This window comes from Biomphalaria glabrata, chromosome 18 (genome assembly GCF_947242115.1).
Source record: "Biomphalaria glabrata chromosome 18, xgBioGlab47.1, whole genome shotgun sequence".
Classification (NCBI taxonomy): Eukaryota; Metazoa; Mollusca; class Gastropoda; family Planorbidae; genus Biomphalaria; species Biomphalaria glabrata.
In genome coordinates, this window is record NC_074728.1 from 19,324,492 (window position 1) to 19,340,503 (window position 16,012).

The following is a 16,012-nucleotide window of genomic DNA, read 5'->3' on the forward strand; positions in this document are numbered from 1 at the left end:
TATATATATATATATATATATATGTAGATTTTGAATGTAGATTAGAAATAGGACAAAATGATCATCATTCTGTTGATACACTACATCTTTGTGCTAACAATCAGTTGGCATGGTACGTACCTGCTTTATTTTATGTAGTCTTGTCTCGTTAAAATTCACTCTTTACAAATCATCGTACGCGAATCAAACCTAATATGTCCATAAAACTCAGGCCTGACGCATCACAAACAATTCCATATAAATCACTTTTCAGGCCATTCTAATCAGTTCATTATCAGACACACCTTACAAAACCGTCCATTAGAGTAATCCATACAAATCACTTCTAACAATGTATCCATTCAAATCACCCTGTTCAAATCATTCCATAGATATAGCTCCATACAAATCACTCCACACAACTCCCTTTATTCAATTTATTTATTCAAATCACTCCATGCAAATCGTTCCTTACCAACAATTCCTTACAAACAATCCACAACGAATCTGTTATTATAAAACCGTCATGTCAGGGTCTGAAATGTAAAACAAACACACGGCCACTTAGATGGTTTCTACTTTAACTGTAACCATGAAACCAATATCCAATAACAAAATGTCCACCTGGATGTTAGATTCGGTAACATTGACTTCTATTTCACACCACCAGTTATTGCAGTCAGCCTGTCAATGGGCAAAGAGTATTTGATTTCCACTCCCGCAATTGTCTCTTCCAGTGGAGCCAAACAAGTTTCCTCCATCACTATGTACCTTGTGACCTATGTTCCTCCTATACAGGTAAGGCGATTAACTAAATCTCAGGTATATATTGTAAAAAATTGGACGTATCCTTTCTTTTTGTGTGAGGGTTTAAAAGGAAATAGTAGTACCAATCTAGCTCGAGTTGGAATCATGACTTCAGGATGGCATACCGGTAGTGTGGTGTACGCTCAGACTGGCGCTACGATTGCAACGGGTTCAAACCGCACGACCTGCAATTCCCTTGTCTTACTGCAGGGGTCAGGGGTCATGGCTAGGACGTAATAATTTTTATTTCTGAAAGAACGTCAAAAAAAAAAAAAGAATAAATAAAAAAATAAATAAAATCCTTTCAAAAAAATTGTAAAGAGGAAGAACTCCGTCCTTAAAACTATATCTACCAACAATGTACAAGCTACTTCCCTTATTTGATATCATACAAAATAATTAATTACCAATAATTAATTGACAAATTGAGGACTTATGTTGATTGATTCATGTTTTGTTAGGTACAATAATTACTTTTTCTTAAAGTTTCCACTTGATGCGAGAATGCGCGAGATATAGCGTTAAACATTATTTAGGGGCAAAACTTAACATATTTATCTTTTTTGTTTGAATACTAATGCATTAGTTTTCCTTGTTGTTATTAAAGAAATAATGAATTACCTTTTTTAAAAATCGATTCTTGTCTTGTCTATGTCTACGAATAATTGTGCGAAGTTTCAGCTAGTAAAATGTTTATTTGTAAAATATTTTACATGTTTCGGATGTTCCTTTAAAGTTGAAGATAATTACTTCCTAGTCCAAACTTCCGGCAAGACGACGGGGGATGGAAGCGGGCAGAGTTTGAACCCGGGACCATCGATAAATCTGAACGACAGTCCAGCGCGCAAACCGCACGACCAGGCAGCCATCCATCCGAAAATGGGTGTGGAAGAAATAACATGAATATACTTTTTACCAGACAGACAAAGTGAGTTGCTATAAGCTTTGTAAAAAAATAATATTTCTTTTAGATGTTCTCATTTTTAAGTACTTCTTTCGAAGAGTGAATTACGCATTTAACTGGATTATTAGTTTCCGATTAAAAAAAAATAGAACCCAAACAAACGTAGCTTGAATTGAACTATCAATTATTGTCTGCCATAGTAGCTCTACTGGAGTGCTAGATAGTTAAATCAGTACAGTACCTTGTATTAGTTAATCAGATCAGTGCTGTACTTTGAACTAATTTCTCTACATCTTTTTTAAAGTTAAGCTTTTTAGTTCATTGGACACCACAAAGCAAAAACAAGAAAATCCCGAACTATGTGATCGCTTCAAAAGTCTACACGATAGTTGTGGACCCAATATATTGGTAAGTATTTTTTAACGTAAAATAGAAATACATCTGTATCGCCTGACCATAATCTATGGCAGGCATGTCAAACATTGTTCACGTCTAAACGTGTCAAGAACTAAAAAGATTACATACGGCTACAACATTGGGTAAATAGTCCTACACCATCGTTAGTAGATGCTTTCAATGACCGAGCAAGAATTTTCATTTTTTTGTATCTCTATTATCATTTGCTCCTGAAAATGCAGTTGATAATGTGCAACTAGAGCTGATAGAATTGCAGACAAAATCTTTGTTGAAAGCGAAGTATAAAGAAGTGGCTGCGCCAAAATTTTACAGCTATTATTTACAGTCAAAGTTAGATTTTTATGTGGCCCATACACCTTAATGAGTTTGACATGCCTGATCTATTATAAACAATATTCGAGAAAATGAAGGGAAACAATCTTGGAGCATTGAGAACTAAACAATGCCTAGATAAAATAAAAGACGAAATGTTAAAATTAAATAAGGATTAAGTAAAGCACACTAAAACTTATTTTAAAACTGATTTTATTCATATAAAATGATGTATAAATCCGAACTCAGATGGAAATATGCAGAATACATATCATTATAAAGTTCTATCTGTTATTGAAAACCATATGAATTTTAAAGTCATTTCTTTCGTGAAAGACGGATTTATCCCAATATATCATTGCCTTAAATTTGCTTCATTTTGAAGTAGCGAGCTTAGGGTTTATTAAGATTAGATTTTATTGAGATTATGGTTTATTGAGATTGTGGTTTATAGAGATTAGGTTTCATTGAGATTATGGTTTATTGAGATTGTGGTTTATAGAGATTAGGTTTTATTGAGATTATGGTTTATTGAGATTAGGTTTTATTGAGATTGTGGTTTATTGAGATTAGGAATTTACTTGGCCATAGTTCGTGAAAAAGAATTAATTTGTCTAAGGAGGCACTTTTCTTCTTTCTCTTGTCTAAGAGCTCCTCTGCCAATTCGCTCTCCACAGGGAACTGTACCACGCTATTTCGACATGCTGTCCGATCTCAGATAATCTCTTCCCACATAGGCCAACATTCAGAGCAGTATTTGCACTTCTAGACTTCTTTGTTTTAGTTTTAGACGATGACTATAATTGCCAAAACATAATTTATTTCTTTACAAGATTCCCGTGCCTATCTCCCTGCCAGTCAGCCTAAGTTTATGCAACTTTATTTTACTCATTAACCCTTTCTCTTCTAACTGACGATACCAACGTTGATTTGACCCCATAAAATTAAATTAAGTTTTGGTTTTCCATACTTTAATTTGTGTTATATAAAGCAGAGCATGCATTTTTCTATAATTATATACTTAATATAACATTTACTGATTACATACAAAAAAAAATATTTAGGTTATAATCATAGCAGGGTAGTGAAACACAAATTAGCAGAATTAATAATTCAATCGGAACGTGAAAAATAATTACGGAGAGAAAGAGTTAAGTTTAACCGCTCAGAAAAAATATCAGAACATTATTAAAGGCAATTGTTTTAAATTGAGTTGAACTGTTAACTTTGTAAATACAGTTACAACAAGCTCCCTGGTATACGGTGGACCTTCCATTTGATAGGGTCCAACTATTTTGGATTGGTTGTGAGCCTTATGGAACATGGCGCCCCCCACATGGAGACATTCGTCCCGTTACCTGTAGCTGGTTGGGGAAAGGAATACTTCGCTGTGACAATGGGGTGAGTCTTGAACTAGAAAGAAGTAGTATTATCATTTGGTACTTCGTAATTTTCCTAAAAGTTGTGTTTTCTTCTTCTTCCTCCTAGCCCTTTCGGGGGCCGCTAAATTTTTTTTTTTTTACGAAATGTTAAAAAAATTAAATTATGGCTTTTGTATAGCGCTACTTTCATGCATGCTCAGAGCGCTTTTGTCCTGAGGGGGTATCTAGGAGAAGTTTTTTCCGTGCTGCCTTCAGGCGCTCAGTAAACACAACTCTGCAAGACTCAGGTGTCGAGCCTCGAGCCCCCCTCATAGGTAGCCATGCCAAGATAGGTTCAAGCGCACCTAGCCGCTCGACCACGTTTCCCACGCTTATTCTTGAGGAATAAGAGATTGACACTTTACAAAACAATTAATCAATTAGATATTCATTATAAGACATCAGTTAGGCCAGGTTCACATTTAACTTCATATTCACTTTCACCTATCCTTTGGTCTGCTGGACCGCTGGGGCACCACACGAGATCTGTAAACCTTGTTTTCTCCATTATTTTCTGTCATTTGTCTTTGATAGAGTTTCATACTGATATTATTGAAACCTACCTTTTTTACCTGCCTGGGTGGACCACTTCGGGGGGCCGATTTTGAGTTTGTGTTTCCACACAAACTGTGTTTGTAACCTTGTTTTAGGTATTTCTATATTTCCCTTGTTTCCGTCTAGGTACAGATACTCCATCATCATCATCGCTAACGATGGGCCGAACCAAATTTTTTTTACCATAAACGCAGCGAAGCGTGACTTCCGCATGAAGTTCGACAAAACACATTTTGAGGATGGGGAGATCTGGAGTATTGAACTGAAAAAGTAAGTCGATCGTTGCCTGCTTAAAATCGTTTCTGTGACGATATCTACTATTTTGTTTGTGACTGGCAACTGTGGTGGAGTAAGTCCGCCGATCGGTCCGTTTGCACTTTCCGATGGGGATGATGGCCTGCGACTCCTAGGGGTAAAGTCTTAGAGCCACAACGTGGTTAATATTTTATTGGTATTATATAGGAACATAGACAGGCACAAGCAAAACGCAAAGCTAAATGATTTTGTGGGAGAACAAATATTTAATAAAGATTAATTAAGAAGAAATACAATCAGCGAGTAAGGGGGGGGGGGTGTACAGAATGATTTAGGATTTTATGATAACGTTTAGGATGATATCATCACTGGGATGTTGCTCATAAAACTCGAGTATGGTTTGCTTATTCAGCTGTCTCTCACTTATCTGTATTCAAGGTTCTCCTTCGGGGTGGGGTAAGTTGAAGCTCCGTTGTGCTGGCAGCCAGTTGCTGGTGTACTGCGAGTAGGCAGGCACTAGTGTGATGAATATGAGGATGTCACGCGGTGGGCTTACTCCCGTAGTAGGTGCAGACCGGACTTCAGCCTGGAATGCCTTCAGTTCGGGTCGAGGGCGATGAGTGACTCACCCTCAACGGGAATGTGTGGAGAGCTACTGGGGTCTACCTTCAGGCAATAAAACAAGCCAGCCCTGATGTAGGAGGCTTGAGATGAGATGTGAGAGGAGCCTGAATTATTAAACCGTACAGGCTGGTTGGCGAGGGGCGCATCCTTGAAAGGAGCGTCTCCCTCTGGCTAACTAAGATACATGTTAACAACATTTCACTAGGTCTAATAATAATTGCTGTACAATTAATATAGTAACAATAAAACAAATACATATATAACTGTACAAGGCAGGGGCATATACTGTATATCATAAACAAAAGACCTTATTACAGGGTTGTAGACCCTGTGATCTTATTGGCCCAAAGGTAAACAAAACAAGTCCACGGTCGCTCGTGACCAGAGGACTGTGACAAGAAAAAAAAAAGGGGGGGGGGTAGAAGAAGGCACATAACTAATGCAGGCCTACCGGCCGAAAATAATGGGGTAGACACGCGAGACTGATTTTCGGGCCTAAGGGTGCATGGTAACAGCACAGTATGTGCATAGCAATAACAAGCATAATTATATATATATATATATATATATATATATCAGCCTCACTGATCAGCTACCGCCCGCCTCAACCTGGGCAGCCCCCAGTCAGTTAGGTGCTGATCCGCCACAGCCTGCCTGCTCTAATGGGTGCTTAGAGCTTAGTTTAAAACGACAAGTAGGCTGGAAACTTGCACCAAGCAACAAAAGAAGAAAAATTAAACTGAAAAAGAAAATCCCTGTCATGCGACTGGCCACTTGGAATGTCAGGACAATGTGTCCTGGTCTCACTGATGATCTAAGGCAGATCGATGATGCAAGGAAGACGGCAGTTATAAACAACGAGTTAAAAAGGCTACATATTGACATTGCAGCCCTGCAAGAAACCCGACTGGCCGAAAACGGCTTGCTCCGCGAGACTGACTACACTTTCTTTTGGAAAGGGAAAGCACAGGATGAGACTCGAATACATGGTGTGGGCTTTGCTGTCAAGAACAGTCTTCTTCCCATGATAGTCCCTCCAGTTGGTGGCTCGGAACGGCTACTAAGCATAAGTATGATGACAGCATCTGGAAAAGTCACTCTAATTAGTGCCTATGCCCCCACACTATGCTCGCCTCAGGAGGACAAAGACAAGTTCTATGAAGACCTCAAAGAAGCCATTGCAAACATTCCTCAAAAAGAACATATGTTCCTTCTAGGTGACTTCAATGCCAGAGTAGGATCAGATCACACTACCTGGCCAGACTGTCTTGGGCTTTTTGGAATCGGAAAGATGAATGAGAACGGACAAAGACTGCTTGAATTCTGCACATACCATAAGCTCTGCATTACCAACACATACTTCAGAACAAAACCACAGCACTGTGTCTCATGGAGGCACCCTAGGTCTGGGCACTGGCACCAGCTGGATATGATACTGACACGAAAAAAGGACATTGGAAATATACTGCTGACACGTAGCTACCAAAGCGCGGATTGTGATACTGATCATACTTTAGTGTCATGCCGGACAAGACTGCTGCCAACTAAGATCCACACTTCACAGGGAAAAAGAAAATCACGCCTGAATACTACTAGCACAAAAAATCCTGATCTTTGCACCGAATTTGAGAACAAATTAGAGGAAGCTTTTAAAAACTTCTCTGCGACTGAGGTAGAAAAAAGCTGGACGTCTATGCGTGATACAATCTACCAAACATCATCACTGGTCTTTGGAAACAAAACCAAGAAAAGCGAAGACTGGTTTGAAGCTAGTCTACCAGAAATGGAAACTGCCACTACGAACAAGAGAGCAGCCATGCTAATCTACAAGAAGGATCCCACCCCAAGCAACTTAAAAAGGCTCAGAGCTGCACGTAACAATGCCCAAAGAGTAGCGAGACAATGTGCTAACAAATACTGGCAGGAGCTATGCGAAGATATTCAATCTTGTGCCGACTGTGGTAACATAAGAGGACTATATGAGGGCATGAGAAAAGCCTTTGGACCTCACACCAGCAAGTGTGCTCCGCTCAAGTCAAAAGATGGCTCAATCATCAGCGATCGTGCGCTGCAAATGGAACGATGGGTAGAACACTATGCAGAACTCTACCAGATTGAAAACGCCATCTCACCAAATGCTGTTTCCAACTTCCCATCACTTCCAGTTTTGACGGAATTAGACGAAACGCCCTCAGTAAAGGAGCTGAGCATTGCCATTGACATGCTTGCACATGGGAAAACACCCGGAGGAGATGGCATTCCTGCTGAAGTAATTCAGGCTGGAAAACATGCCCTAATCAAACCACTCCATGAACTGCTAAGCTTGTGCTGGGAACAAGGAATGGTCCCCCAGGAATTGAAAGACTCCAACATTGTTACAATTTATAAAAATAAAGGCGACCGCTCTGATTGTAACAATTACAGAGGCATCTCACTGCTTAGCATAGTCGGAAAGGCTTTTGCTAGAGTGTTACTAAAGCGATTACAGATCCTGGCAGATCGTGTTTATCCAGAGTCGCAGTGTGGCTTTAGGGCAGGAAGATCTACAACAGATATGATTTTCTCTCTGCGGCAGCTACAGGAGAAGAGCAGAGAACAAAAGCAGCCCCTCTTCATAGCTTTTATTGATTTGACCAAGGCCTTTGACCTTGTTAGCAGAAGCGGTCTGTTTGCTGTACTAGAGAGAATCGGCTGTCCAAATAAGTTAAGAAAACTAGTGTCAGCTTTTCACGAAAATATGCAGGGCACCGTTCAGTTTGAAAGTTCTTCCTCCAGGCCATTCTCCATTAAGAGCGGTGTAAAACAAGGATGTGTACTGGCCCCTACACTATTTGGCATCTTCTTCTCAGTCGTACTATCCAGTGCTTTTAAATCCCTGGAAGACGGAATATACATCCATAGCAGATCCGATGGAAGGCTCTTTAACCTGGCACGTCTTAAAGCCAAAACGAAAAGGCGTCGTATCTTGATAAGGGAGCTGCTGTTTGCCGATGACGCGGCACTCGTATCTCACTCACAAGGAGGTCTACAGAAGCTAGTGAACGCCTTAGCAGCTGCTTGTCAAGAGTTTAGCCTTACTATAAGTCTCTCCAAGACCGAAATCCTGGCACAAGACGTTGCAGAAATACCTATAATACAAATTGGGAACCACACCCTTTCAGTGGTGCAGGAATTTACCTACTTGGGTTCAACAATTGTCAGTAACCTAGACTTAGACATCGAGCTGACAAAAAGGATAGGAAAAGCTACCACAGCATTGGCAAAACTCTCCAAGCGCGTCTGGGAAAATGGTAAATTGACCACAGCCACCAAAATCCTAGTCTACAACGCCTGTGTTGTGAGCACTCTCCTTTATGGCAGTGAAAGCTGGTCAACATACATGTACCAAGAGCACAGATTGAATAGTTTCCACTTGCGCTGCCTGAGACGCATAATGGGCATCTCTTGGAGGGACCATGTCTCCAATCAGGAAGTTTTGAGATTGGCCAATATGAACAGCATGTATGCTCTCCTGACACAAAGGAGATTACGCTGGCTCGGACATGTCACCCGCATGCCAGATGGTAGAATCCCGAAAGATATCTTATATGCTGAGCTTGTGGAAGGAGTCAGACCCAAGGGCCGCCCAAGACTAACATATAGAGATGTCTGCAAGCGAGACATGAGAGCCTCAGGCATCAGTGAAAGTATGTGGGAAAACATAGCCAAAGACCGGAGTGCATGGAGACAGACTGTGCGTGCTGGGACAACACTTGCTGAGAACAAAAGAATTGAAGCGGCTTTAATCAAGAGGGAAAAAAAGAAAGCTGCCCTGTCTGCTAGCCCTAAATCAGAGGCATACAAATGTACGAATTGTGGCAAAGTCTGCCGTTCTAGAATTGGCTTGATTAGCCACACCAGACTCTGCCCCGTCTCAAGATTAAGCCAAAACCAGTGACTCACTTGGGCGCATCCATTGCCTTTCGAGACAAAAGGAGCCATATATATATATATATATATACACACACACATATATATAAATGTGTGTGTGTGTGCACATATACAGGTACATATGCACAGGTAAGGAAACAATCTAGACGTGAGTAGGTCCAGATGACTATGGATATGAATGAAAAAAAATATCTAAATAGACAATAGGATCACCTAAATTGTAGGTTGGATGTCCACCGTTGGGAGTACAGCCAACATTGACGAGTAAATGAGGAATACATATTCGTAGAGATTACAAATGTAATTGGAAGCGAACAAGTGTTAACATGGTAATGATACATGAACGTAAATGTTACAGGCGAAGACACACTAAATAATAATGATAAAGTTTTTCCAACTCACCCGCTTTGCCTTACACACAAGTTCCTAAATGAATCGTTGACTCGAGAGTCTTCTGACTTCTCAGTGATTCTGATCTAGAATGGCATTAACCTGAAACTTTCGTCTCAAGCTTTTATAGGTGCCCGAGCGGTACGCTAGAGTAGCGACGATCCAATGGCCATCGAGTCTTTCGAATTTAGAATTGTTTAATTGGACCAATCTTTTCATTTGGGGCCCACTCACCTGACTTCTTAAACCCGCTATTTGAATAGCCGTGGACGTTAGGAGTGTCGACTCAAAGCGATGTACGTGGACACCAAATTTTAATGCCCCTGGACTTTACGACTGCGTGTTTTTATTTCGCGTTTGGGGCGTAACCTGGGATGTGTGTTTATGGCCTATAATTTGGTGGTTGGATCTAACCTTTTTGTAATAGGATATTTGTGTTCTACACTGGTCAGTTTAGTGTTGAGGGGAGGCTATACAATGATAACTAGTGGTAAAAAAGGGAGTAGTTCCGCACTGGTCAGTTCTGCATTGAGAGGACGTATTTCGTCACATCAACACCATTGCAGACTCCTTGCAGGGAGGGCAAACACCACCCTCCGAAAAAGCTGTGAGTTTTCATTGTGATTTGGCCATAAACCAAAAAAAAAAAAATAATAATGGAAAAATGGTTTGAGTGCTGGGACAAGTCCCGAAAAGCCTGTGGCGTCTAGGAGTGCATGAGGCACCATGACCGCACTTCCCCGTGGTAGAGGCTGTCCAGGCCTGAGCAAGCTATTATTCACAGTGCAGGACATGCCACTTGGCTCATATTTTCATGGCAATGGACAAATTTTGACTCACGGTGCCTCCCGCTGCTGGGAAGAAGAGGAAACCGTGTCTCATTTTCTTTTTTGACTGCTCCAGACTTGATGATATGCGTCTAGACAGGTTTGGGAAACCAAAAACTCTCGATCGACCTGCATGGTGACATGTATGTACTATCTAAACAGTAGGGTTTTTGTCCAGGGCTATTGCAAGAGAGGATTTGAGCCTCTCAAGCCCTCACTCTAAACGGAGTTTGATGATGATGATGATGACTAGTTTGTTTTGTGTGACATGTTTCTAATGTTCTTTCAGATTTTAAGTTGGTTACATCCTAGCTCAAAACATTCCGCACGAAGCTGAATTTAACTTCTAGTAGGCTAAAGTTCATGGGCCCTTTAAAAATTATTGTAGTGATCTTTCCCATCATTGTGAAGAAATAGCAAAGAAAAAAATTGCTCTTATGTCGATTACAAGAGGCCCCAAATCTCAAATAGCTTAAGACCTTAGCTTTGGATGACTGGGGAAAGACAGCGGACAAGGTTCGAACCCGGATTATCCAGACGACCAGAGCGCATTCCACACGAACACGTATCAATGTTCTGGTTCAATTATGAAAATCTATTGGTATTTCAAGTTACATTTTGACTTCACAGATACAATTGTTTTTTTTTTTTTATAGATTTTTTTTCTCTAAGAATTCGCCATACATGTATTAAATTACGATAATGTCTCTCCTTCATTTTTTTGAGAAGACATAAAGTTATCGTGACTGATTCCTCTCTTATGTCCAGATTTCAGTCTTACGCGGTGACCAACTGTGCTGAGGACACCTTCGTGGGCTCACTTACAGGTTGGTCAACGTTCGTTGTGTCCGTAGAGACTAGTTCACACACGTTTTTCTCTCAAGATGTTCTGTGAAGACGGGAAAGCACTCGGGGTATATCTCCAGTAAAGAAATGAAGCAATATCTAAATATATAGAGAAATAGTCGTTTTTGTCTTGTACTCTTTTGTGTGTCATATTAACACAATTATGGAATTTACTGTGGTTAGAAGATAAACACTCTTTTCATAAGCATGATGTTACACAATGACATCCGCAATTAAAATTTATTTTGGGGAGTATGATTGAAGATAACTTCTTTAACCCATGAAAAATTAATTGATCCGCTTCGCCCTCACCCCTTTTTTTGTCAGTACGTCGCTTCCGGTTGCAAGTATTTGACGTGCCCTCCCCACCCCCACCCCCACGGGTTAGCAGTAAGAGAAACGCTGCTCAAGTACTTCCAATCAGATTATTTTTTTTTTAATTTTGGACGTCGCAAATAAAAAAAAATGTATTTTTAAGAGTACTTCACACATGCTTTCAGCTAGACCTATTTTATATCTATTTTTATTATTATAAAAGCTAAATAACCATTAGAGACGCAGCTGGTTGCGGATGGAGCGCCCGGCTTCCAAACCGGGGACCGGGTTTCAAATCCTGTTGAAGACTGGGATTTTTAATTTCGGGATCCTCGGGCGCCCCTGTGTCCACCCAGCTCCAATGGGTACCTGACATTAGTTAGGGAAACGTAAAGGCGGTTGGTCGTTGTGCTGGCCACATGACACCCTTGTTAACCGTAGGCCACAGAAACAGATGACCTTTACATCATCTGCCCTATAGACCTCAAGGTCTGAAAGGGGAACTTAGCTTTTTTTTTTTAAATAACCATTTATGAGTTATAGCAACACAACGTGTATGCTATCGATAAATGTTCGTGGGTAGTTACATAAAATAAGTCTAACATCTATTTATATTAGCATGAGCACACATTGATGTTTACGAAATAAAATCTCTATTATCTTACAGCCACGCCCTGCATCGAGGCATTCTTCTTTATCGCAGCTTCTTTATCGCAGCCACTTGCCTTCTGATCAATTGTTTTTTTGGTTTGCACCCCCTCCCCCTGCCCACCGGCTTGCCTAACGCTTGTCCTTCTCTTGCTCTTTCCTTGCGCGGCTCTTTTTTCCATCATGAATGATTGCCCCTAATTGTTGTACTAATGAATGCCAGGTTCATACCTACGAGGGACCCACGCCTTTGGGGTGGTCACTGGCAATTGTTTGTCACAGACGGACGATGAGGCATGCGGTGTCAACCAGAATGAGCCGGACGATATCTCGTTTAACTTACTGGCAGGTAAATGTCATCGTAAAGTCAGCATTCAAATAGCGAGCCCCATTAAGTCTAGACAACAATCAAACGTAATCCCCAAACGCGTTCTTTATGACTCGAAATACAATTTTAAATGTTTATGAATGCCGAATGATTGTCTGTTGGTAACTCTTAACTTATTTAGCTGTAAATATTTAACCAATTATAATGATTTTTTTCAATATTGTTATAATGTGTCACATAGCATAAAGCAGCTCTTGCAATAAGTTTTTTTTTAGTTTTCTACACGCGTCTGCAGTGCAAGGTCATAGATAGTTGCCGACGAGTTCTTGGAAAAAGCTTGTTTCTTGGAGCAGACGCCGGAAAAGCTAATTTCATGATCATAAAAGGAGCGAGGTCAATTGTTTTCCAAATATAATAATATAGTGGGAGGTAGATGATAATAAGTGTTTAAAATAACGGGGAAAGTCAGTTGTAGTTGAGAGGTTGAACGAAGAGAGTTAACATGTTTAATTGTATTGTACAGTGTGTGTATTTTATTCAATTGATTCCTAGTTACATAATTATAGCTTTGTATTTGTTACTATAGAATCCTCGTTGTTTGAATTGATAGTTTACATTTGAATCTCCGGCATAACGATATTATTTTAGCGTTAAGTAAGTGTTTACAAAAATAAATCTACACTAAATTATAACATCAGAAACGCATTGTTGGATCAACACAAATCTGATCGTAACATCAAGACATCTTCACATCTAGCACTCAAATAGAAATGATTGTTACAAAAGACTATTAATAATAGCAAGAAACATTTTTTTTACAAGTATGGCCCACTCCAGTAGCGTAATGAGAGAAATACCTGGGCATTAGCTTTGGTGTAAACGATATCACCCACACAGTTCTGCCACCCCTCCCTTTCTACGCAGCTGATGTATCCAAATTAGAAGTAAGTGCAGATACAATTTGGGGTCAGCGGTGTGGCACTGTAAAGCTTGAAACTGTCTAAGGGTCACCAGCTCCTGATTTCTCATCCGGATGTACTCCCAAAGCCTTTTCCATGTCTGGGTATGGTTGCTAGGCAACAGAGGCTTGAATTGAGAGTTTATCTTCTCCTTGGTGGGAAGCCAGGCAAGGCTAAAGAGACCCTCCATCCACAAGCTTACTAGCGCCAGTTACTCGCCTTTGCTCCTTGTCTTAGTGGAAACAGTTCCGCCGGAATAAATATCTGTGTGGCGAGTAGCATTAACCCTTAAAGTGCTGAGCAGTTTTACAATTCGTGCATACAAAATTGAATTACAATTATGATGGTTAGAGGCTAAACTACCACACGCTTTTTAAGGGTTAAATGCTCGAAAAAGAAAAGACATAAATATCTTGTTTTTTAAATGTCCTTAGTAAATTAATTTTTTTTCTTCTCTACTCTGACACGTTGAATGTGAGGCCCTGTGCGGGTTGCAATGTCACCAGTGGGTAAATCCGGCCACGCAAAGAACTTTCAACTATTTCTTTTTGGACTTGTTTGTTTCCAACAGAGATGTTGCTGCCTCGTGAGAGCTTCGGCAAGACGTTCATTTTATTTCGGCACCCACGCCCGGAGACAAAGGGCCACTACATCATTGTGGCGGGCAGCGACAACACGTTCGTGAAACTTTACAACGAGACACTGGGAACTTTCGGCACTCTCAAACTACAGGGCGTGGGATCGTGGCACAAGGTAAGCAAACTCCAACCTCAGATCCCACCTGATTTTGCAAGGCTATGTGAAACACTGGAGGTTGGTCGTTGTGCTGGCCACATGATATTTTCGTTGTAATTAATATTAAATATTTATTTACTTCACAGACGGAGGCCACATCTTGCTACATGACCAGTAACAAGGGTATCCAAGTGACCTATGTCCTGGCCTCGTCGTGTAAAGGAATGCCAAACGACGCTCCTAGTTTGTGCAACCTTATACCAGTCGAGTTGTTTTACTTTAAGTACCTATGTAGGTATGGATGTGTGAAGTGAATGATAACTTGCTCTAGTTTAATACGTCTTTCTACTCACTCAATGAATGCGTAGACAGATCAGTTTGACTTAATGTAAATATGTTCTTTTAAAGTCATTAAACAAGTAATTCTCGCTACGAAGCTCTTATACCAATATACCTTTTTTTTTCAACATTCTTACCTGAACCGTTTGAATGTCACTTTAAGGCAACTCCTTATTACACCTATAATGACCTATAGCACAATAGGCCTGGCGAATTGAATTTAGCCTTGTTAAGGTCAAGAATCACTTGAATCTCAGCTCATCGCGCAATAGTCTTTTAAAAAAAGTGTTGACTAGACCAATGATCATTCTTTTTCTAAAATCTGCCGAAAAAAAAAAAAAACAAGGATCTCAAATCAATGGAGACCAATAAATACTGACACATTTCTCGCTCCATTCAAGCGGTAACACTTTTTGTAAACTCCAGGTTTCTTCATCAACTTATAAAAAATTGTTTCCCCAGAGCGGTAGTTGGGAGTAGTCCGACAACGGGTGTGGTGGTAGGGTGGTTAAGCGCTTGGCATGTAAACCAAGAGGTCCCGGGTTTGAATATTGGCGATAGAAAGAAAAGCAAAGGCGATCGGTCGATGCGTAGGCCACACGACATCCTCATCAGCCATTGATACAGAAGACCTTAACATCATCTGTCCTATCGATCTCAAGGTCTGAAAGGGATTCCTTAATGTACTCTAGTAGGCCGACAAGGACAGTTGATATTTCTATATTTGATTAATGAGTTTTTATTTATGTATTCAACCCTCTCTGTCTCTGATTTTAATACTTTTTTTTACGATGATGTTTTTTACTTTTGATGGAAGCGTTCCCAAGAACCAGGAAATGTTCCACTATATTCTGTACACCGTGGAACTGAAAGCTGGTAAAGACATCCGGTTGGACTTCGCTGCAAATACTTCCAGGTGAGTTTTGAAATTTTGGAACATCTAAGAAATGTCCCACTATATTCTGTAAACCGTGGAACTGAAAGTTGGTAAAGACATCCGGTAGGACTTCGCTGCTAATACTTCCAGGTGAGTTTTGACATTTTGGAACATCTAGGAAATTCAATTCCCACTACAGGTCATGGACCAGGTGAAGAAAAGTTAGCACATTTTTTTAAAAAAGAGTTTCTCGTAATTTCTCATTGAGATGAAAGAAAGTTTTCCTAGTGGACGGCGGTTAACTCTTTTGACTCTTTCAGTAACATTATTTAAGACAATGTTACGATAATCTTTTTTTTTTAAGAAGTTGATACTAGAAAAAGACAGTGCTTTTGTTGATGCAACAATGTACGTACGATAACGAAACCAATAATTTGTTTTACGTTTTTTATTCTCCACTCACCATTTTCGGCTCAAAGCTTAAATACATTCTGAACAATTTTTTATTTCTGAAGGCAATACGTCCGTGCCCAAAGATCCAGAA

General features: G+C 40.2%; 1 protein-coding gene across 4 annotated transcripts in view; it reads left to right on the forward strand.

The window, feature by feature from the left end:
- The first annotated feature begins 12 nt into the window (after positions 1-12).
- LOC106050624 (uncharacterized) overlaps positions 13-16,012 on the forward strand; it is a 61,517-nt gene continuing 45,517 nt past the window's right edge. For 2 of the 4 annotated variants that reach the window (XM_056017200.1, XM_056017201.1), the window contains exons 1-10: positions 13-112; positions 650-777; positions 1,995-2,098; positions 3,659-3,820; positions 4,522-4,665; positions 11,190-11,248; positions 12,454-12,579; positions 14,089-14,270; positions 14,399-14,547; positions 15,409-15,507. In XM_056017200.1, coding sequence (XP_055873175.1) covers positions 58-112; positions 650-777; positions 1,995-2,098; positions 3,659-3,820; positions 4,522-4,665; positions 11,190-11,248; positions 12,454-12,579; positions 14,089-14,270; positions 14,399-14,547; positions 15,409-15,507 — 1,208 coding nt within the window. In that variant the 5' untranslated portion in view covers positions 13-57. Of the gene's footprint in view, positions 113-649; positions 778-1,545; positions 1,715-1,994; positions 2,099-3,658; positions 3,821-4,521; positions 4,666-11,189; positions 11,249-12,453; positions 12,580-14,088; positions 14,271-14,398; positions 14,548-15,408; positions 15,508-16,012 lie in introns of those variants that run through there. The other 2 variants (XM_056017202.1, XM_056017203.1) reach the window with 2 other exon arrangements.